Below are 22,837 nucleotides of genomic sequence, written 5' to 3' on the forward strand. Positions count from 1 at the left end.
CCCTTTGAGTCGGTGATGCTGTCTAACCTGCCCTTTGAGTGACTGGTATTGGGTACCAGATTTCTTGTTAGGGTGATTCAAAGGCTCTAAAATCCATTGTAGTGATATCTGTACCACTCTGAATACACTAAAAATTGATCTGGACACTTTCAGTGGTGAATTATATATAAATTATACATCAGTCAAGCTGATACACATATTTATACATATATAAGCTGTCTCTCAGGTTAACACTTGAAAACTTAACTTCAGTATAGTCCATATTAGGACTCTACTAACACTAAACTTCTCAAAAAAATCTTAAGAATTATCACGGCTTAGAATCACAAACTCAATTATTATACCATTTGTGAGATGCTGGAAACAACAGGCACATTTCTAAAATGTAGTTTTGAGTGAAAAAAAGGCAAGTTGCATAAACAATGTCAGCAGTCTTGATATTTATGTAAATAAAAGCAAAATCATTCTATATGTACTCTGTAGGCACATGTATAAGTTTGTAATAATATACATAGGGCTTCCCAGGTGGCTCAGTGGTAAAGAATCTGCCTGCCAATACAGGAGACATGGGTTCGATCCCTGATCTGGGAAGATCCCACATGCCTCAGAACAACTAAGCCCGTGTGCCACAACTATGGAGCCCATGCTCCCTAACGATAAAAGCCGCCTCAATGAGAAGCCCTCGCACTGCACCTAGAGAGTAACCCCTGCTCACTGCAACGAGAGAAAACCCACTCGCAGCAGTGAAGACCCAGCAGAGTGAAAAACAAATATAATAAAAAATAGCATATACAAATAATTAATTCCAGTGGTGGAGAGCAGGTCTGGATTAGGTGTGACCTGGTACGAGGGGATTTTAACTATCTATTGTTCTGGTTTTTAATGGAAAAATAGTCATTATATTGTGTTAGTTTCAAAAATTTTATGTCTACATAGGAAAAAGGCAGGAAGCAAGAATGCCAGGTGGTACCGTGGTAAAGAATCCACCTGCCAATTCAGGAGATGCAAGAGATGCAAGTTTGGTCCCCGGCTCGGGAAGATCCCCTGGAGAAGGAAATGGCAATCACTCCAGTATTCTTGCCTGGAAAATTCCGTGGACAGAGGAGCCTGGTGGGCTAGAGTCCATGGAGTTGTAAAGAGTCGGATACGACTGAGCACACATGTACACACACGTGTGCAAATGCCACATGTTAATGGCTAATTCTGTGCGCTGAGATTATGAACGGCCCCTCTTATTTTCCTTTATCCTCCCTGTATTTTAGAGCAGGAGTCCCCAACCCCAGAGTTGTGGACTGCTACCAACCATGGCCTGTTAGGAACTGGGCCACACAACAGGAGGTGAGTGGTGGGCGAGCAAGTGATGCTTCAGCTGCCACTCCCCATCAGTCCTCATCACTTGCGTTATCACCTGAACCATCCCCCTGACCTGGGCTGTGAAAAAAATGTCTTTCACAAAACCAGTCCCAGATGCCTAAAAGGTTAGGGACTGCTGTGCTAGAGGACCACAGTGAGGGAATAACTGGCCTGAAGTGAGTGAAATTGACAGTGCTGAGAAATGGTGTTTGAGAAACAGTCAGGGCTGTGTTTGAGTGATTTCCTTTTCTTCATTCCAGATATTTTTTTGAGCTCCTTAGGTAGGCCTTGGTCTGTGTCTGTGGTGGGGAATACAGTCAGCTCCCTGTATCTTTGTAGCAGGTTCCACATCCTCGGATCCAACCCACCGTAGGTAGAAACTATTCAGAAAAGGAAAATTCCAGACAGTTCCAAAAAGCAAAATTGGAATAAATAGTTGCCGGCAGTAACTATTTATTGTATTTACAACATTTATGTAGGGTTTACATTGCGTTAGGTATTTTAAGTAATCTTGAAATGATTTAAAGTATATGGAAGGACATACAAATACTACACCATATTAAGGGAGGGACTTGAGCAACAGCAGATTTTAGTATTGACAGGGGTTCTGGAACCAATCCACTCCTCCCTGCCCCACCCGAGTGGATACGAGGAACAGGGATGACTATAACATTCACACTTGTCCTTAAGCAGCTAATAGGAGTTAAGGTGATGGAACTTACTCAGAAAGTTAAGTAACAATCTGTAGGAACCCACAGAAGGAGGTCTCAAGGGTTGAGGGTGGTAACAAGTATTTCCTGGAGGAATTAGGGCCCTAAGTGAGCCTGGTTCATAGAAGCCAAAGGCATCTGTGTTTTGCCAAAAATAGACCCTATAATAGAAGTCCTAATGGGTTATTGATAGTAAGAAGGAATGGATTCGGACCATAAAAGAGACTGTGACACTTCCATAACCCTTGCTCTGCATCAGGCACATTGTAAGCCCTTGACATTAACTCTGGTTTGCCCATAAAGTTTCTGTTATTATCAGACAGGGAAACTGGGTCTCTGGGAGAAGAGGCTTGTGCAAGGACACAAAGCTGGCTGGGAAGTAGCAGGACCAAGTTCAAACCCAACATCTGGTCCCCAAGCCTGTGTGCTTTTAACCACTGTGCTACACTATCTTTCCGAGTGGATGCGCATGGCTTCCGATCTCCTGGTGTGATGACCAGAATTCTCATCGTGACCCACTTTCCTTTTTCTTCAAGACAGTTACTGTTATGTAAGATGCCGGCATTCATCCTTACTTCTGTAAACATTTATTTCGTCAAGTGTCCACCACAGGTGAGACATTCTAAAAATGGTAAACAAGGGAGATGAGGCCACTGCTGTGTTTATCTTTTAAAAAGGTTTTCTTCACGTGGACCATTTTTAAAGGCTTTGTTGAACTTGTTACAGTATTTTTGCGTCTTTTTTGTTTTTTGGCCACGAGGCAAGTGGGATCTTAGCTCTCTGACCTGGGATTGAACCCGTACTCCGTTCATTGGAAGGTGAAGTGTTAACCACTGGACCACCATGAAGTCCTTATTGTGTTTATATTGGGGCTTATATTCTAGAACACCTTTGTTCAATCAAACTCTCAGTGACACGGAAATGTTTAGTAGTCTGCGTTATCCCGTACAGTAGTCAGCAGACTCGTGTAGCCACTGAGCACTTGTCACGAGTGGGACTGAGGGACTAGTTCTTTTATTCTAATTTTATTTATTCATGTATTGGCTGCACTGGGTCTTCGTTGCTGTGCCTGGGCTTTCTCTAGTTGAGTCAAGTGGGGACTACTCTCTAGTTGCGACTCGTGGGCTTCTCACTGCCGTGGCTTCTCTTGCTGTTGAGCACGGCCTCGAGGGTGTGGGCTCAGGAGTCGTGGTGCACAGGCTTAGTTGCTCCAGGGCATGTGGAATCTTCCTGGACCAGGAATCGAACTTGTGTCCCCTGCATTGGAAGGTGAATTCTTCACCATTGGACCACCAGAGAATTCCGGAACTAATTTTTAAATTTAAATAGCCACATGTGGCTGTTGGCTACCATATTGGACAATGGAGTTCAAGATTTGTGTGTGCGTGTGTGTGTGTGTTTATGGTGGGAAAATGACATAATATACACTTTAACAGAAAAGGGGGCTTCCTGGGTGACTCAAACAGTAAAGAATCTGCCTGCAATGCAGGAGACCCAGGTTCGATCCCTGAATCGGGAAGATCTCCTGGAGAAAGGCATGGCAACCCACTCCGGTACTCTTGCCTGGAGAATTCCATGGACAGAGGAGCCTGGCAGGCTCCAGGCCACGGGGTTGAAAAAAAAGTGGGGGGCTTTCCTTGTGGCTCAGCTGGTAAAGAATCCACCTGCAATGCAGGAGACCAGGGTTTGATCCCCTGGTTGGGAAGATCCCCTGGAGAAGGGAAAGGCTACCCACCCCAGTATTCTGGCCTGGAGAATTCCATGGGCTGTATAGTCATGGGGTTGCAAAGAGGTGGACATGACTGAGCGACTTTCACTTTCTTTTACTTTAACAAAAAAGAGTAAGATCATTTCAGAAAGTATTAAATGCTTTGAAGAAAATGATTCTGAGCTTACAGAGTGCTGGGAGGGGCCCTACTGTTTTAGCTCAGATAATCCAGAAGGGAGTCTCTGAAGATGTGGCGCCATATGAGCTGAGAGCAGAATAGGGGAGGAAGTGGCAGTCATATTCTTGTAAAAATCCAGGGGAGGAACATTCCAGGCAGAGGGAGCAGTCCAAGCAAAGCCTGAGAGACAGGAGTGAGCCTGGCACAGGCAAAAGACGAGGGGAGACCAGAGAAAGAAGGAGAGCGGCAGAAGGCACGGGTGGAGGGCAGTCAGCAGGTAGGGAGGCAGACCACGTGGGGCCCCAGGCTGTGGTAGGAGTTCAGATTTTCTCCTGGGACTTCCCTGGTGGACCTGTGGCTAAGACTCCTTGCTCCTGATGCACGGGGCCCGGGTTCGCTTCCTGGTTGGGAAAACTAGATTCCACGTGCCGCAACTAATAGATCCCACACATCACAACTAAGATCTAGTGCAGCCAAATACATACAAGTAAATATCACAACACTGTTTCCCTGGAAGGTGGGAGTGGCGAGCGAATGCCTGGATCTGCCCGCATCTTGGTCCATGAGTCCTGGCTTAGGAGGGTTAGCTGAGAGTCTCTGTAGGTTCTCTTTGTTCCTTAGGCTCCTGAGGCTTGCTGAGGTACAGGCTGAGACAAGGGACGTCCGCCTTGACCGAAGCGTGCAATGTATCGAATGGGCCCAGGGAGCCCCATTACTGACTGGTGGGGTCAGTGAATGGCAGTGGTTCTTGGTCAGTAGCTGGGGACACAGGCCTTGGCATGTAGCAGTTCTAGGTCACAATCCTGCCAGAGTGTCTGCATCTGTCAAATGGGGATAATAATCGCGCCACGCTTCTTTGGGCAAAGATGCAGCGAGATGGTATGTGTAAGATGCCTGTCCTGATACCCAGCACACAGGGCACACTCATCACATGTCAGCCACTGTTGTGTGGGAATGGGAAGGGGTGGGGCAGGAGCGTGGGGAGTTGCCCACCAGCCTCTGGGGGCAACTACTGGGTCCTCTGCATCACTTTGGCTCTCTCTCCCCCCAGGGTCACTTCCCTCCGAGGGCCATTCAGATCGCGCAGAAGCAGCCCGCTTGGAGGGCAGAGCACGAGATCCAGTCACTCTGCAACCTCTTGCAGGTTCTGGACAGTTACCGGAACTACTCAGAGCCCCTGCAGCTGCTCCTGGCCAAGGTCATGCGCTTTGAACGGTCAGTGAGGGGCTCACCCCTTGGCCCCTGGCCTGGGGCGGGGCAATGCAAGAAGGGCCCGGCTGTGAAGGCCACATTGGGTCCACCAGCCCCTCTGTGGGGTGTCGGCTGTGAGAAACCGTCTGTCATTTCACCTTCATGCTCACTGTTATGACGACAGCATGCTGTATCTCAGCCATTTATTGAGAATCTGCTCAGAATTAAGGAGCCACTGAGTGTGGCTAGTTAGAACCTCAGAAAGGATATGGTCCAATTCTCTCTGTCTTCAGATGAGAAAACTAAGGCTGTGGGTGGGGGGGAATTTGTTGTTGTTGTTTTTCAGGGGCTTAGTTGGGTCCGACTCTCTGCGACCCCATGGACTAAAGCATGCCCAGCTTCTCTGTCTTCACTATCTCCCACCCAGAGTTTGCTCAAGCTTATGTCCATTGAGTCGGCGATGCCATCCAACCATCTCATCCTCTGTCACCCCCTTCTCCTCCTGCCCTCAATCTTTCCCAGCATCCGGGCCTTTTCCAATGAGTCGACTCTTCGAATCAGGTGGCCAAAGTATTGGAGCTTCAACATCAGTCCTTCCAATGGATATTCAGGGTTGATTTCCTTTAGAATTGTCCTATTTGATCTCCTCATTGTCTACGGGACTCTCAAGAGTCTTCTCCAGCACCGCAATTTGAAAGCATCAGTTCATTGGCGGTCAGCCTTCTTTATAGTCCAACTCTCACACCCGACTACTGGGAACTATAGGTTTGACTAGATGGACCTTTGTTGGCAAAGTGAGGGGAATGACTCATCTGAGTTCACCCCCTAAAGAAGTAGCAGAGCTGAGACTCAAATTCAGGCCTTAAAAGCCAGAAGGGATCACAGATGAGGTGTACTTCATCCAGGTAGCAACAACTAGGGGAAGGGTCTGTGAACTTGGATGAGAAAAAATATTATCTCTTTTTTCATTACCCTCTTAAATTTATCATTACCTTCAGTCGTGAATGTAGGTAACAAACCACTATATAATTTTTTAAACCAAAAGAACTTAGAGATATTATCACATATTTAAGATGTTGCAGATTTCTCAAAAGCCAATTTTCATTTATCACATCTTTTTTTTAAGTTTTTTATTTTTTAAATTTTAAAATCTTTAATTCTTACATGCATTCCCAAACATGAACCCCCCTCCCACCTCCCTCCCCATAACATCTCTCTGGGTCTTGAAAAGATGGTAGTTATTAGGTCTGTTGCTAGCTCTTGTTTTGCAGAAAGAGGCAGATATATTGCTGTATCACAAACTTAGATTTGTGTTAACTGTAATTCTGCTATATTTTCTTTTATACATTTAAAACATTGTTTTGTGAAGCATTCACCAGATTGCCAGTTGGTCCATGGCACAAAGAAAGGACCGAGTAAGTCCCTTGGCGTAGAGAAGCCTGAGAGGTGCTTTTGTGGTATTTCCACATTATTTCCAGGAAATTTCAGTGGCCTCAGGGGGGCAGCCTAGTAGAGTATTTGAGGTAAGACCTGTCTTGAAACTCTAAATGTAAGCTCACTATAGGTTTGTGTTCTATCTTCCTTCATAGAGGTCACAGTCTAGGGCATAACCACCACTAACTAAATGGACCCTTCATTACCAAGGCAGGGTCCATCTCACAGATAATAAAAGCCAAGAAAGGGAGATAACCTTCCAGCTGACGTGGCCAAGGGAGTTTGACAGAAGAGGTGGTGTTTGAGCTGGTAGATTTGACAGGTGGAGTTGTACACAGGACATCTCAGGCAGGGGGAACCATCTTCTTTGCTCCAGTTCAGGGGAGAGGGGAGGGTATCACTGCTGTCTTAACTGTAAGATTCAATAGCAGGCAGAATTGTATCACAGTAAGAAAAAGAATCACAGGCCTAGAAACTCTGGAATTTAATGTCCCATCTGCCTTGGTGTGACCTCAGGCAACCCACTTAACCTTCCTGAGCCTACAATTTCCATGGGGGAAATGAAGACAATACTATGAAATCTCCAGGTTTTTTGTGAACATCAGGAGGTCATGATTATTAAAGCTCTCTGCTGGTTGCTTGTTATTTCTGAGACTGGGGGTTAACAGATCAAACAGGATTCTTCCACTAGAAAGTGACAGAAAATCCGGCCTAGGGGAATGTGTTGATGGCTCATATATATCATATATATTTGCAGCTTATGCAAATATGGATGCAAAGGAGGGTCTCTGGCTGAGACTCCCACTTCATGGTAGCCAGCCCGCTACCACAGCCACAGCTCCAAGCTTCCATCTGTCCAAGTTCAGTCCATTGGGAAAAGGAGTTACCTCTTCCCAGTTAAGTCAGAGCCTTGGGATTAGTATTTTCTGAACCAGATTGACCTCACTCGAATCACCAATTGGTCAGTGATGTTCTGATTGCCTGAGAGTCAAGAAAAGGTGTTTTCCCTAAAGTAAAATCAGGGACTGGACTTCCCTGGTGGTTGAGTGGTTAGGAATCTGCAGTGGACAGTCTCTGTTCTGTGTGGGATCCCTGGTCCAGGAAGATCCCACATGCCATGGAACAGTTAAGCCTGTACACCACAACAGCTGAGCCAGTGCTCCAGAGAAGCACACAGCAATGAGAATGCTCCACAATGCTCCACAGAAAGAGAAGCCGCTGCAAGGAGAAGTCCAGGCACTGAGACAAAGACCTAGCACAGCCAAAAATAAGTTAAACAAACAAAACCAAAAATCAGTGGGTGGAAAAAGGTGACCAGATGCTTGACAGCAAAAAAAAAAAAAAAAAAAGAAAGAAAAAGAAAGAAAGAAACAGATATCTGCTATAAGAGAGATCTTTCTTCACCCCCCCAAATGTTGGATGAGCTGGATGATCTCTGAGGGTCTACCCTGGAATAAAGGCTGGCCTACTGGACATGGAACAACAGACTGGTTCCAAATAGGAAAAGGAGTACGTCAAGGCTGTATATTGTCACCCTGCTTATTTAACTTATATGCAGAGTACATCTTGAGAAACGCTGGACTGGAAGAAACACAAGCTGGAATCAAGATTGCCGGGAGAAATATCAATAACCTCAGATATGCAGATGACACCACCCTTATGGCAGAAAGTGAAGAGGAGCTAAAAAGCCTCTTGATGAAAGTGAAAGTAGAGAGTGAAAAAGTTGGCTTAAAGCTCAACATTCAGAAAACGAAGATCATGGTATCCTGTCCCATAACTTCATGGGAAATAGATGGAGAAACAGTAGAAACAGTGTCAGACTTTATTTTTTTGGGCTCCAAAATCACTGCAGATGGTGACTGCAGCCATGAAATTAAAATTACTCCTTGGAAGAAAAGTTATGACCAACCTAGATAGTATATTCAAAAGCAGAGACATTCCTTTGCCGACTAAGGTCCGTCTAGTCAAGGCTATGGTTTTTCCTGTGGTCATGTATGGATGTGAGAGTTGGACTGCGAAGAAGGCTGAGCGCCAAAGAATTGATGCTTTTGAACTGTGGTGTTGGAGAAGACTCTTGAGAGTCCCTTGGACTGCAAGGAGATCCAACCAGTCCATTCTGAAGGAGATCAACCCTGGGATTTCTTTGGAAGGAATGATGCTGAGGCTGAAGCTCCAGTACTTTGGCCACCTCATGCGAAGAGCTGACTCATTGGAAAAGACTCTGATGCTAGGAGGGATTAGGGGGAGGAGGAGAAGGGGACGACAGAGGATGAGATGGCTGGATGGCATCACGGACTCGATGGATGTGAGTCTGAGTGAACTCCGGGAGATGGTGATGGACAAGGAGGCCTGACGTGCTGCGATTCATGGGGTCGCAAAGAGTCGGACACGACTGAGAGACTGAACTGAACTGAACTGTGTTCTTTTTATCCCTAAAGTCTTCTTTCCCGGCTGAATATACCTGCCTTCTCCAAACTAGTCACTGTTATCTGGGCCTCTCCTCTTTCCTCTGTTGATAAAGCCTCTGGTTTGTACATTGTCCCCTCTGCTGGAGCTTACTGCTGTTTCTCTGAACGTGCAGGCTTCCAGCTCTCTCTGCCTTTGGACATGGTGGCCCCTCTGCCTAGGAGTCTCTTCCATCTCTCTGTTGCCCTGGATGACTCCACTCACTATCCTAGAGGCTTCTCTGGTCTTCCTACACTGGGTTAAGTGCCCTTTCTCTGTGCTTCTGAATTAGCCTCTCCTAAAGTGATTTTCTTTTTGACTGTGCCTTGCAGCTTGCAGGATCTTGGTTCCTTGACCAGGGACTGAACCCAGGCAGTGAAAGTGTGAAGTCCTAACCACTGAACCACCAGGGAATTCTCATTTTAAAGCATTTTAAAATCTTATTTAAAAAAAATAATAAAATAAAATCTTATTTACTTCCTGTACTTAACCATAATTTTGAGAACAAGATTTGTGTCCTTTATCACTAAGCCTGGTAGATACCACTGGTATTTGTCTAACTTATTGAATGGATTAATAAATATTAAAAGAGGTGTGGTTTGAACTTGTATTTGAAATATAGAAACTATCCTCCTCTGAGCTTAAGAACTCTTAGTTTGCTTTGAACCTGGCTACCTCTGCTCTAGAAGTTCTTAGTTGGGTACTGAGCTATTAGGGATCATAATAAAACCGTTTATCCATCTCTTTCTATATATGCTCATCTCCATTTTACAGACAGGAGAAACTGAGGCTCAGGGAGGGGATATGAGTCACCTACTATCACACAGCTAAGGGCAGAACCAGGATTTGGATCCTAGTGTGACTCTAAAGCCAGTGCTGTTAATCATTTAGCTACTCACCCACTGCTTCCAGCAGCTGTTCATTCATTTACTCAATGACCATTCATTGAGCATTTACTTAGGTGCCTAAAGCAGACTGACAAAGGCTGTATTCTCCTGAAGCTTCCGTCTAATGGAGGTGGGAACTGGACACATGTTAGTGAAGAGGTCAAGCTTGATGGAGCTGGGGCTGGACAGTTCTGAGGTCCCTCGAGCCCCATCTGTGCTTTCAGGCGCACGTGCATGCTCAGTCACTTCAGTCGTGTCCAACTCTTTGTGACCCTATGGACTGTAGCCTGCCAGGCTCCTCTGTCCTTGGAATTCTCCAGGCAAGAATACTGGAGTGGGTTGCCATGTCCTCTTCCAGGGGATCTTCCCAACCCAGGGATCGAACCCGAGTCTCTTAGGTCTCCTGCACTGGCAGGCGGGTTCTTTATCACTGGTGCCACCTGGGAAGCCCGTCTGTGCTTTCACACTCCAGAACAAAGAGCAGGCCATCTAGATATCCTCCTGGCAGGGACCAGACTGTGTGTTGCTACCAGACCAACCGGCCACGGTCTTTCCCCAGGTTTGGTCGCAGGCGTGTGATCATCAAGAAGGGCCAGAGGGGCAACAGCTTTTATTTTATCTACCTGGGCACGGTGGCCGTGACGGAGGACGAGGATGGCAGCAGTGCCTTCTTGGATCCCCACCCGACATTGCTGCAAAAGGGCAGCTGTTTTGGGGTGAGCACGGGGGAAGGGTCTGCCCTCCTGGGGAGGGGTTGGGGGTGACAGGACTCCTGCTGGAACCTCCAGGCCCGGCCCAGTCCTGCCTTCTGCTTCGTGCGAGTCCCTGCCCTGTCAAATGCCGATTGAGCTGGGCCTGGTAATGTCCAAGTCCGACCATTTCATCTGTGATGTTTTAAGGAGTATGTTCTCTCTGTAACCCCCAGAGATGCAGTGAACCCTCAGCAAGGCCTCTCCAGCTTCCTTTCCCTGCCTTGGTTAAGCCTGGTTGCCTCTTTTCCACAGGCAGCATATGGCGGTGGGCAGTGGAGGGGCAGGGGATCGATCCACAGCAGCAGGGAGTGAGCAGGGGCACAGAATGGGCCAGGGAACCCGCATTCTGGGGAAGAGAGATTTCTGGGGGGAGATGGAAACGGGGAAGAGGTGGTCAAGGCTGCAGACAGAAAGCTCAGGGTGCCTCTCATTTGCCTGTGCTCCTGTCCATTCAACAGGAAATGGGCTCCCTCATCTCTACAGTGAGAAGGGCCACCGTGGTCTGTATGGAAGAAACGGAGTTCTTGGTTGTCGACCGAGAGGATTTCATGGCGAATAAGCTGGACGAAGAAGTTAAAAAGGATGCTCAGCTTCGGTTTGAATTTTTTAGGTAACTCTGGCAGCCAGCACCTTCCTCCTGTGTTTCGTAGGCACCTTTGTCCTTGGCCCGGTGGGGAACACTGGGTGCCATTCTTTCTGCCTGAAATGCTCTTTGGGACCCACCTCCCACCCAACTTCAACTTTTCTGTCTAGCAAACTCCTACTATACCTTCAGGTCGCAGCTCAAATATCCCTTTCTTAATGAGCTGGTAACATGCTTTGCACACTTGTTGGGCTCAGCCTTTTGTACCACCCACTTTATCTAATGTGAACATTCAATCCCACCGTGTTGTTTCTCATTCTCCCCAGTTCATAGTGAAGGAAGCGAAGCTCAGGATGGTGATGTGTCCAGAATGTCTGACTTAGAAGTCCCCAGGCTTCACTGCCTCACCTCCCTCACCAAGGCCACCTCTCTGCATCCCAGAATAGAGTGGGTGCCCCCCTCAGTGCTCTATCACACCCTGTGTTTCCTTAAAGCCCCATCCAAACTATAATTCTTGTGCCATCAGACAGTAAGCAAGCAGCTCAGCGGCAAGGACAGGCCTGCCTTTTTCACCATCATCTTCTCTCTGCTGTCCCAGTGCCAGGCACAGACAGGTGCTCATCCAGTTATCTTTTGTTCCTCGCCTTGAGGAAAAGAGTGAAAATCAATTGCAGCATCCATGCTGGCACCAAGGATACAGGTTGCAGGGATGCAGAAGCAGAGAGAAGTGTGATGGGCAGAGGGCTCTGGCCTCTGTGGGCTGGAGCTAAGAGAGCCACCCCCATGAAGGGGCCGCAGCCCTTCAAGGGCGGACTCAGTCCTGAAGGGAGGGGCAGTTCATATTTTCATACAGTGGAAGAAAAATAGGGCCATGTTCTAATCACAGCTCTTGAGTTTATCTGCCACAGGACTCTCGACAGGTCACTTCACTTCCCTGGGCTTTCATCTCCTGCCTTGGAAAGTGGGGATCAGGATTCCTCTCTCCAAGGTCATTGTAAGAATCCAATGCCATGTTCATGGGAAGTGTGTGGCCCAGTCTTGGCCTAGGAGGCGCTCCTTCTCTGGTCGCCCCACTTTCCTCCTTGTCTCCAGACCCCTCTCCTCCTTGCACACAGTGCCGACCCTGTTCCCCTTTGATGCCCCGATGGAGCTCATTGCCCCCACCCCCAGCTTGAGGCCTGAGTCACCCGAGTTCTGAGCTCACAATTTGGAGCTGAGAAAAGATCTGTGATGCTTATTAGCAGCCCAGTGGGGCCACCTATGAAAGCCCATGATTTATGGTATACTAGGTTTGAGGTCAAAGAAGGGGTGGTCATCACAGGGTGGGCCTTCCACCATAGGGCACCAACAGGCCAAAAGAAGAGGGTCCTGACCTCCGCCATCCCCTGGCCCAGGGCTGAGGACCGGCAGTCAGTAGACTGGAGGAGGGAGACAAGGGTTGGAATGAGCTGCCCAAACCAGAGGCAGGGCCTGGACTGCTGGGCTGGGAGAGAGGACAGCTGAAGTGAGGAACTCTTGGGTATTCCTTGGAATGGGAGCAGTTTAGTGGTCTCCAGGTTGGTGGGGGATTCAGCTGGAAGAAGCTTCTGGAGGGAGGATTGAAAGAGAACAAAGCCCCAATAGCTCGGGTGCCTCTGAGGTGCAGTGAGGGGAGCAGTTGGAGGGCAGGGCCTTGAGAAGAAGAGGGCAGGGGAGCAAAGGACAAGTGACAGGAGGCCGGCTGCAGGCAGGGCTAGCGAGCAGGACGGGTACGAAGTCATCCACCTCAGGCCTCTGCCAGAGCAGGAGCACACACTCCCTTTCCAGGAATCGCCAAGTGCTAGGCCTCTGCCGTGATGGACAGTGAGGAAGTCTCACAGGCTTTTCCCCTCAGGAAGATGGACCTGTTTCACTCCTGGTCCGATGAGACGCTCTGGAAGCTCGTAGTCCTGGGGAAGGTAGAGAAGTTCTCCTACGGGCAGCTGATCTCAAAGGACTTTATAGAATCGTCCTCCATCATGTTTGTCTGTGAGGTGAGAGGTCTGGGGCGGGGGTGGTGAAGCTAAGGAGACCATGGCTAGTCTGGCATCCTGTGGCCAGGTGACCGGGGGGAGCCCTGGTTTGTCATATGTCCTTTTCTTTAATTTTTTTTTTTTTTAACCTGGACCATTTTTTAAAAGTCTTTATTGAATTTGTTACAATAGTGTTTCTTTTCTTTTTTAATGTTTTGTTCTTTTGGCCATGAGGCATGTGGGATCTTTGTTTCCTGAGCAGGGATTGAGCCCCTCCCCCTGCACTGGAAGGTGAGTTCCTAACCACTAGACCACCAGGGAAGTCCCAGCACATCCTTTTCTGAGCACCCACATCCTGGTTGCTTGGAAAATTCCTTGGACAAAGGACCCTGATGGGCTTCAGTCTCTGGGGTTGCAAAGAGTCACAACTGAGTGACTGAGTTTAAAAAAGCAAAGGACACTCTTTGGCCTCCCACCATCAGAGGGTTTCTGTGATCGTTAAGATACAGAGCTGTTCCATCAGAAAGAAGGCAAGTGTTGGGGGAGGGTTCTCTTTCCTTGAGCTCATCTATGTGTTTATTTATAGATACATATTTAAATTATGCATTTGGCAATTGAATTTTAAGGATTCCAGATCACTTTTTAAAAATTATTATCTTAAAATTGTAAAAGTGATAATGACCGTATTATAAAAATTTCCAGGAAGAGGAGACAATGAGCTCTTCACCTGGGAATAGATTTTCAAAAGTGATATTTCTTAAAATCACCGTTTTTTTGACTCTCAGAGCAAATTGCTTTCCAGAAGGAGGGCTCCACTTTCTCTAGCTCCCAGCAACATACAGCTTTGTCAGTGCCACCAACCTCTGCCAGTCGCTCTCTCAAAGGTTTCTTTAATTTAATAGGTGACAGTTATTACCTCTTTGGGGATTTAACTTATATATACTCTTTTATATTATTAGCGCGATTAATCTTGTTTACTATATAAATTTTGTCTTTTCCAATAATTTCATAGGTACGGTTACTACCTCTTTGAGAATTTAATTTACATAATTTTTCTGATTACTAACAAGATTAATCCTATTTGTTTACTATCTCAATTTTGTATTTTGCAAATTGCTTTATGTCCTTTGCCAACTTCTCTGTTGGTTGATAATGAAAAGAAAAATTTAAATTTATTGTGTGTTTACTGTGTAACCAAAGGATGTTGCTATTGTCATCATTCCTGTTTTATAGACACGAAAGGGACGGTGTTAAGTGGCTTGTTCAAGTTCACCCAGTTGATCAGGGGCAGAGGCAGGGTTGAACCCAGGTCTGTCTGACCCCAAGGCTCCTTTTCCCAGAAGCTGGGGCTTGGGATTGACTTGAGTCCACCTTTCTGTCACCTGTTGACTCTGCTCAGACCCCTAAGTAGCTCGTTATCACCACCAACATCCTCATCATCAAAACCACCATTTCGGCGGGGAGAGGCTCTTCACTTCTGGGCATCATTAATCTTGTTTTGCATTACTTTGGAATAGGTAGTACTTCACATGGTTCAAAATTCAAAATACTCACAAGAGTGATGGCTCCCTTTCCCCTCTCTTCCCCATTCTATCCCTCCTCACAGACCACCCCTGGCACCAGTTTCTCACGTCTGTTCTGCACACGTTGTCTGTGTACACAGGCAAATGCATGTGTGTGTGTTTTCCTTTTTTTTTCATAAGTCGCATCACCGTATACAGACTCTTCTGCACTTTGCTGTTTCACTTATAAGTGTTTCTATAGGTTGTTCCATATCAGTACCTAAAGAACTTACTCATTCTCTCTTAACATTGTGTAGTATTTTACTGTATGGCTGTATTTTAATTTATCTAACCAGTTCCCTAATTGATGGATATTTAGGTTATCTCAACACTTGCTTTTTCAAACAGTGCTTTGATGAACAGCCATGTATCAAGTACCATTCCACCATAAATCTTCACCAGAGCTCTACCAGGAAGGTATTATTATTCCAAGTTTATAGTTGAGGAAGCTGAGGCTAAGATGCCTTAGGAAAGGCCACCCAGCTAGCCAGTGGCAGAGCCAGAACTCTGCCCCCGGACTTTTAGTATCTCCCATAGACCTATGATTTACATGTTAAACCAAGACAAACATTTGGCAAGTTTTTGCCAAGGTCATGACACATTGGTTCAGGCCCTGGAGGGATACAAAGGTGGAAAAGGCTGGTTCTCTCTCCTTATATATATATTCTCCACTAGATTCTGTGTGTAGACAAACAAAGTTGTCAGTGCCAGTTACCGAGCAATTAGTGCAAACTCTGTGAATTATAAGAATTCAGGATAGGAAACTCTTGAAAGGCTGAAGGCTCTCAGGAGGGCTTCCTGGAGAAGGTGAGGTGGGGGATGAGCCTTGAAATATAGGGCCCTTAGACAAAAGCAGCAGAGAAGGCAATGGCACCCTACTCCAGTACTCTTGCCTGGAGAATCCCAGGGGCGGAGGAGCCTGGTGGGCTGCCATCTATGGGGTCGCACAGAGTCGGACAAGACTGAAGTGACTTAACAGCAGCAGCAGCAAACAAAAGCAGGGGTTAAGATTGGTTGTGTGCTGGAGCTGGCTCCTCCTGGCCGGTGAAAGCTGATTGTTAAGTTCTCAGGAATTTATTCAATTTATTTAATTACAATTAAATTTATTATATTGAAAACAAGGCTATTAATACTGGAAAACATATCATTCCTGAGCGTTATTGCATTTTACTATCATCTGTGCGCTCGAGGTGGCTTTTGCCTGTCATATCCGTGTGGTGGAAATCTAAACACTGTGCCCATCTCTTCTCAATTCCGTGTTCAGCGACTTCCCACTGGTAGCTGAAAATCAGCCGTAGTGGAAGCATGTATGCAAGGGAAATAGGCAGACACTCTTAAGTCAGGCATTGATTTATGACCTTGCTGACTGTCTTAAGAAAGCTATACAGAAAATATTTATAATGCAGATTAAATTCCACAGTGGGCTGGGTGTCTAGCTGTTACGTTGTAAAGAGAAAAAAATTAAGGAAATGTTTTTCCAGTATTTAAGAAAGACCCATCATAGATTCATCCTAAAAGTCCTCACTGATGAAGAGGTGAAGTTCTGATATGCACAGTGTTGTTTAGTCTCAAAGTCACGTCCAACTCTTTTGCGACCCTCTGGACTGTAGCCCACCAGGCTCCTCTGTCCATGGGATTTCCCAGGCAAGGATACTGGAGCGGGCTGCCGTTTCCTTCTCCAGGGCATCTTCCCAACCCAGGGATCGAACCTGCATCTCCTGCGTTGGCAGGTGGATTCTTTACCATTGAGCCACCAGGAAAGTTAATATACATAGTGTTAAACCTGAAAGAGGTTTCAGTGTAATGAATATAATTTATACGAGGGTGAAAAAGAGTTTACCAGTGGATTACAAGTCAGACTTATTAATTATTTGGGGAAAAGAGTAGTTTGGCACGTAACTTAATTTGTCAAATCATGGTTGAACTGTGACTACAGGCTAGCCACAGGCATATGAGTTCAGCCAACATCAACGAAAGCGTTCTGTGAGAATCAGTTGGCTATATAGAATTTCCAATAAGAGTGTGGTACATTTTGAAAATGAAAGTGAAGTCACTCAGTCATGTCCGACTCTCTGCGACCCCATGGACTGTAGCCCACCAGGCTCCTCCCTCCATGGGATTCTCCAGGCAAGAGTACTGGAGTGGGTTGCCGTTTCCTTCTCTAGGGGATCTTCCTGACGCAGGGATTGAACCTGGGTCTCCTGCATTCCAGGCAGACACTTTAACCTCTGAGCCACCAGGGAAGCCCATTTTACTACTGTGTATAAGTTGTGTGTAACGCACCCTTCATAACAGTAAAATGTATAAACATGGATACACTTTACCCAGGAGCAGGTTGTTTGAGCATCTCCAGGAGTATGTTTGTGTTGTGATCCTGTGTTCAGTCTGAGAGAACAGTCAAGTCTAGCTAGTGTAAGCAGGAAAGGGATTTACTGTAAATGGGATGTTAAATGACTAACAGATTTACTAGTGAGGGGAGACCTGAATAAACAGGCTTTGGACTGAAAGTGACTCTCACATAACTTCAGACCAGAATCCAGAACTGGACTGTCCCTGATACTTGCTGCCCCTGCCAAGTTTAGGAAGCCACCTTTACAACCACTGTCTCCACTGACAAAGTGGATGTCCCTCAGTTCCATAACCAAGCCTTGCCCAGCTTCATTGGATTGGTGGAAGCTAAATCACATCCAGGGACTTCCCTGCTGGTCCAGTGGTTAGGAATCTGCCTGCCAATGCAGAGGACATAGATTCTATCCCTGGCCCAGGAAGATCCCACATACCGCAGGGCAACTAAGCCCATGTGCCACGCCCACTGAAGCCCACCCCCCTGAGAGCCTGTGCCCCACAACAAGAGAAGCCATTGCAACGAGAAGCCCGCACACCGCAGCTAGAGAAAGCCCGCACACGGCAACAAAGCCCCAGCACAGCCCCAAATAAATAAATACAAGAATTAAAAAAAAAAAATCACATCCAGAGCCTGAGCAGCAGGGGAGCATGGGAAATGTAGTGTTTGGCTGCTGGCCTCTACACGCTTAACACTGAAGGGGAATTCAATGCACAGAATCTGACCCAGAGAAGGGTGAGGATGAGGGTGAGGTCCTTGCCAGTGGAGGGCGGGGAATGGTTTGGTAAGTTTGGAGAATCCTATGTGAGGAGAGGTGGGAGAGGGCCTAGAGGAGGAACTGGTAGGGGAGAGCCCTGAAGGCCAACCTGTGTGCTGAGTCGCTTCAGTCGTGTCCGACTCTGTGCAGTCCTTGGACTGTAGCCCACCAGGCTCCCCTGTCCATGGGATTCTCCAGGCAAGAATATGGAGTGGGTTGCTATTCCTTCTCCAGGGGCTCTTCCTGACCCAGGGATCGAACTTGCATCTCCTACATCTCCTGCATTGGCAGGCGGGTTCTTCACTACTAGCGCCACCTGGCAAGGCCAACCTCAGTAATTTACCATTCCTTCCCCTCCCTGATTTCTGCTTCCTCTTTCCTAAAATTTTGGGGTGATCGCCTCCAAAGCCAGGAAGGCCATGTGTCCCCCCAGTTGACTCTAAATTCTTTTGATACTATGTAAGCAGGAAAGATGAGGGAGATGTGTGGCGAGGGGTATAAATTCAAGACTTCCTTTAATCAGCATGATAATGACATCCTGACTAACAGAAAGTTCTTACTCTGGTTGAGCCTTCATTTCTTCATCTGTAAAATGAGACTGTGTACTTACTTCATAGTCTGTGAGGATGAGATTAGTTTAGCACAGGCTCACTCTACTCAGTCATCTTCTAATCCAGTGGTTCTCGAAGTGTTGCTGCTGGACCAGCAGCATCAGCATCACCTGGGAACTCACTAAAAAATTCAGATTCTTAGGCCCACGCAAGAGCTAGTAAACCCAAAACTCTGGGAGGACAGAGCTCAGTACTCTGTGTCCTGGCAACACTGACCTGTACTTCCAAGTGATTCTGATGTGCACTAAAGCTGGAGGGCCCCTGACCTAGGGGAAGAGTTTTTAAATTTTGGTATGCATAAAGAACTCCTAGCATGCTTCTTAAAAAAGGCAGAGTCCTGCCTCATCCCAGAGACTCTGCTTCATTAACTCTGGAAATCTGCTTCTAAATAAGCGTCACAGCTGATTTCTGATGCTTGAATTTCATTCTGAGAAAAATAATACAGATGTCACAAAGTGACAGCAGGTAGAGGGCCCCTTGACTAGCAGATGAGTTGACTAGTCCCTTACAGTCTTCTGTTAAAACCCAACTTATGGGACTTCCCTGGTGGTCCAGTGGTTAGGAATCTGCCTTCCAGTATAGGGGACATGGGTTTGACCCCTAGTTGGGGAACAAAGATCCCACCTCAACTACTGAGCACACACGCTCTGGAGCCCTGGAGCCACAACTAGAAAAGCCTGAGCAGACAAAAGAAGCAGGACCCCTGATTCCATTGTTAATGTGAAGACTCTATAATACATGAAAATTCTGATCTCTGGCTTCTTCTGAACATTCAGAAGATCAGGCAACACCGGGGTGTATTCTGGGGTGGCCCTTCTGGCTGGAGTTGAAGAGCACCTGCCATGTCTAAAGGGGCTACTCTGTTTCCTCATTTTTATTTCCCACTTGGCCAGCTGTTTGCACAGTTGTCCCCACTCTGATAGTTTACTCTTATTGCCAGTAGAGGGAGAAATCGGCCTTGGGTGGCTGGGTGTCCTTGGGGCCTGGGCAAAGTTGGAGAACATGATTTCTGCTAGCATTGCAAACATAATTAATGCCCGTAATCAACTCATTTTGAACAGTTTATCATTTGGGAACACATGGTGAAATTGTTTTCTCCACAGATTCAGATGCGATTAAACACCCATGAGAATCTTTCCAAAGAGAACTGCTCATGTGTATTTTTCTAGTACCTGCAGTTCCCGATGGATAAATGTTTGTTGAATGAATGTTGAATAAAGCTCCTAACACAATGCCTGGAATATAATAAGGGCTTATTAAAATGTTTGATCTCTTCAACAGTAATCTATCTTGAATATTAATCCTAATGGGTCTCTTAGAGTTCCTACTAAAAAAGATTAAGACTGGGAATTCCCTGACTTTCTAGTGGTTAGGGCTCCATGCTTACACTGACAAGGGCCTGGCTTCAATTCCTGGTTGGGGAACTAAAAGTCCACAAGCTGTGTGATGTGGCCAAATTTTTTTTAAAAAATTAAGGTCTAATAAAGATATGAAATGCATATGAAAAATGACAAATCTTTCTTATCTCTCGGATTAGGAAAGATTAAAAGGGCTGTGAAAACCAAGTTGTCAGTGTATTACACAGATGTATTACAATGAGTTGTGTTATGCACTATTGGGGAGAGTGTAAACTTATCTAACGTATCTAGAGGGTTGGTTGACAATATATATCAAATTTTAAAATATGTATAACATCCTTAATGGTGATTTTTTTTTAGTTCTCGTGCTGTTTAGCTATTTGAATTTTTAAATTATGAGTAGATAGCATTTTCAGTTTTAAAAAGGACCTTGAACCGCTTGCATGAAGCAAGTAAAACAAAAAAGAGCTTATCTTCAAAGCCTGTCCTGCTTGGAGCTGGGGTTGACCCCTCTGCTTGTGTCCCGTACGTGTCCAGGGCATCTGTGAAGTCCTGAGGTTGATAGACCTTGAGAGCTCGCCCTTCTACCATAAGTGGATCTGGGAGCATCTGCAGCTCATAGACGACGGACCTCCAAACATCCACCTCAAAGGTAAGCCGACATCCACATCCGGCGGCCAGCAGGGGGCGCTTGATCCTGCAGCTTCCTGATGCCTGGTCCACCGCATCTTGCAGAAACCTAGAGCTAGAAAAGCCTGGCAGGATAGACAATCTTCTACCAGCTGTGGAAACCGGGTCCACACGGCCTCCAGGTGAGGCTTCTGCTGATCCCTGCAGCCCCTTTCAGCCTTTCCCCTCGGCCTCAGGTTCTTCTAGGGAGAGGGGTGGAGAAAAGATAGTCTGGGGCTAGCCAGAGCTAGGTGTGAGTTCCGCTGATTAGCAGGGCGACTTTGGTGAGTACTCAGGCCTCTGGGGCTGGTGTCTTGGAGCCTGTCGCTGTGTGTTGTGGTTAAGAGCATAAGCCTAGGGTCCTTCTCTTACTCGCTGTGAACACTGGGCGAGTGATTCTGTGCGCCTGCACACTGATGCCCTCAGAGTCTGTAAGGCAGACCCTTGTATCTACCATGTAGGCTTGTTATAAAATTAAGCAAATGAATATATAACACTCTTAGAACACTACCTAGATGTGTTGGTACATAGATGGTGTTCACTGTCGTTATCACAGAGGTTGCTACTGAATGAGGGGAAATCTTGTATGCACAGTGCCTAGCAGGTACTCAGTAAATTTCAGTTCTCTTCTCACGTCTGTCCTTTTTCTCTCTTTTCCATTGCTAATCCACCAGAGAAAAAGCTACATCTCTCACTTTTTCCCCCAATTTTTTCTTTTTAACTATGGTACAATACACGTAACATTAAGTTTACTATCTTTATTTTTAAGCACACAGTTCAACAGTATTAAGTACATTCTTTTTCTCCCCTGCCTTCTTTTGGATTATTTTATATGATTCCATTTCATTTTCTGTGTTGGCTTATTAGCTCTGTCATGTTGTTTTAGTGGTTGCTTTGTAGTTTGTTGTATATACCTTTAACTTATCGCAGGCTGCCTTCAAGTGATATTACGCCGTTTCACGTATAGAATCGGAACCTTGCAGCGGGATACTTGTGTTTCTCCCCTCTCAGATGTGCTATTGTCATGCATTCTACTTTCAGATATGTTAAAAACCTTACAACACATGGTTATTATTTTTGCTTCAAATAATTGTATTTTAAACATTTAAATAATAAGAACAAAACTATTTTGTCTTTATGTGGTACCATTCCTGATTTTTTTTCATGCCTTTGTATAGATCAGATTTCCATAGTACCATTTCTTCCTGCCCAAAGTGCTTCCTTTAACATTTCTGTCAGCTTTTCTATGTTTAAGAATGATTTTGTATTAATTTTATAAATAAATTTCTTACTGGGTACAGAATTCAGGATTTACAGTTTTTGGTTTTTTTTTTTTTTTTTTTGCTCAATATTTTAAAGACTTGCCTTAAAGTCTGTCTTCTGGCTTACATTGTTTTCAGTAAGAAGTCTGCCAACATTCTTACCTTTGTATAATCTCTTTGCAAAACTTTTTATATCCTTTATACATACTATGCCTTTTTGCCGAGGTTGTTATTTTTTCTTCCAGTTTTATCAAAATACAATTGACATATAACACTATGTAAGTTTAAGGTAAACAGAAAGATGGTTTGACTTACAAATCATCATGAAATGATTACCACAATACATTTAGTGAACATTAATCATTTCATATAGATACAAAAGAAAAAGAAAACATTTTTCTTGTGATAAGAACTCTTAGGATTTACTCTCATCAATTTTCTTATATAACATAGAGTGATGTTAGTTATATTAATCATGTAGATTGCACCTCTGTTACTTAGTATTTATCTTATAACTGGATGTTTGTACCTTTTGACAACCTTCAGCCAGTTCCTTCTCCCTTACACTCCACCTTTGGTAACCACAAATCTGATCTCTTTTTCTACGAGTTCGTTTGTTTATTTTTGAAGTAAAACTGACCCATAACAGTATGTTAGTTCCTGGTGTACAATGGAGCAATTCAATGTAAGTGGTAAAATCACCACCACTACCCTGCCCTGGTTAGTTTAAAATTTTTCTTTTATCAGTTTTAAGCAGTTTGATTACATTGTGCCTTGGAAAAATTTTCATCATGTTTCTGTGCTTGGGGTTCATTTAATTTTTGGATCTTTGGGTTTATATTTTTCATCAGATTTGGAATCTTTAACCATTATTTTTAAAATGCTCTTTTTTTCTCCTCCACTTTGGAGACTCAAATCATATGTATATTGGGCTGCTTGAAGTTGTTTTACTGATGCTCTAATAATATTTTGCTGTTGTCTTTTTTCCTCTCCGTCATTTTAAATAATTTTTATTGCTATATGTTTGACTTTATCAGTCTTT

At 45.4% G+C, this 22,837-nt stretch overlaps 1 protein-coding gene and 1 non-coding gene across 2 annotated transcripts in view; one reads left to right on the plus strand and one right to left on the minus strand.

The window, feature by feature from the left end:
* Positions 1–22,837, plus strand: part of CNBD2 (cyclic nucleotide binding domain containing 2) — a 50,195-nt gene that overhangs the window by 8,499 nt on the left and 18,859 nt on the right. The window contains exons 4-8 of the mRNA XM_042230093.2: positions 5,001–5,164; positions 10,466–10,622; positions 11,117–11,268; positions 13,115–13,253; positions 20,402–20,516. Of these exons, the coding sequence (XP_042086027.1) occupies positions 5,001–5,164; positions 10,466–10,622; positions 11,117–11,268; positions 13,115–13,253; positions 20,402–20,516 (727 nt within the window). The remainder of the gene's footprint in view (positions 1–5,000; positions 5,165–10,465; positions 10,623–11,116; positions 11,269–13,114; positions 13,254–20,401; positions 20,517–22,837) is intronic.
* Positions 16,965–17,037, minus strand: TRNAS-GGA (transfer RNA serine (anticodon GGA)). The gene has a single exon. It is a non-coding gene; the product is annotated as a tRNA-Ser (tRNA).

Source organism: Ovis aries, chromosome 13 (assembly GCF_016772045.2).
Source record: "Ovis aries strain OAR_USU_Benz2616 breed Rambouillet chromosome 13, ARS-UI_Ramb_v3.0, whole genome shotgun sequence".
In the NCBI taxonomy this organism is placed as follows: Eukaryota; Metazoa; Chordata; class Mammalia; order Artiodactyla; family Bovidae; genus Ovis; species Ovis aries.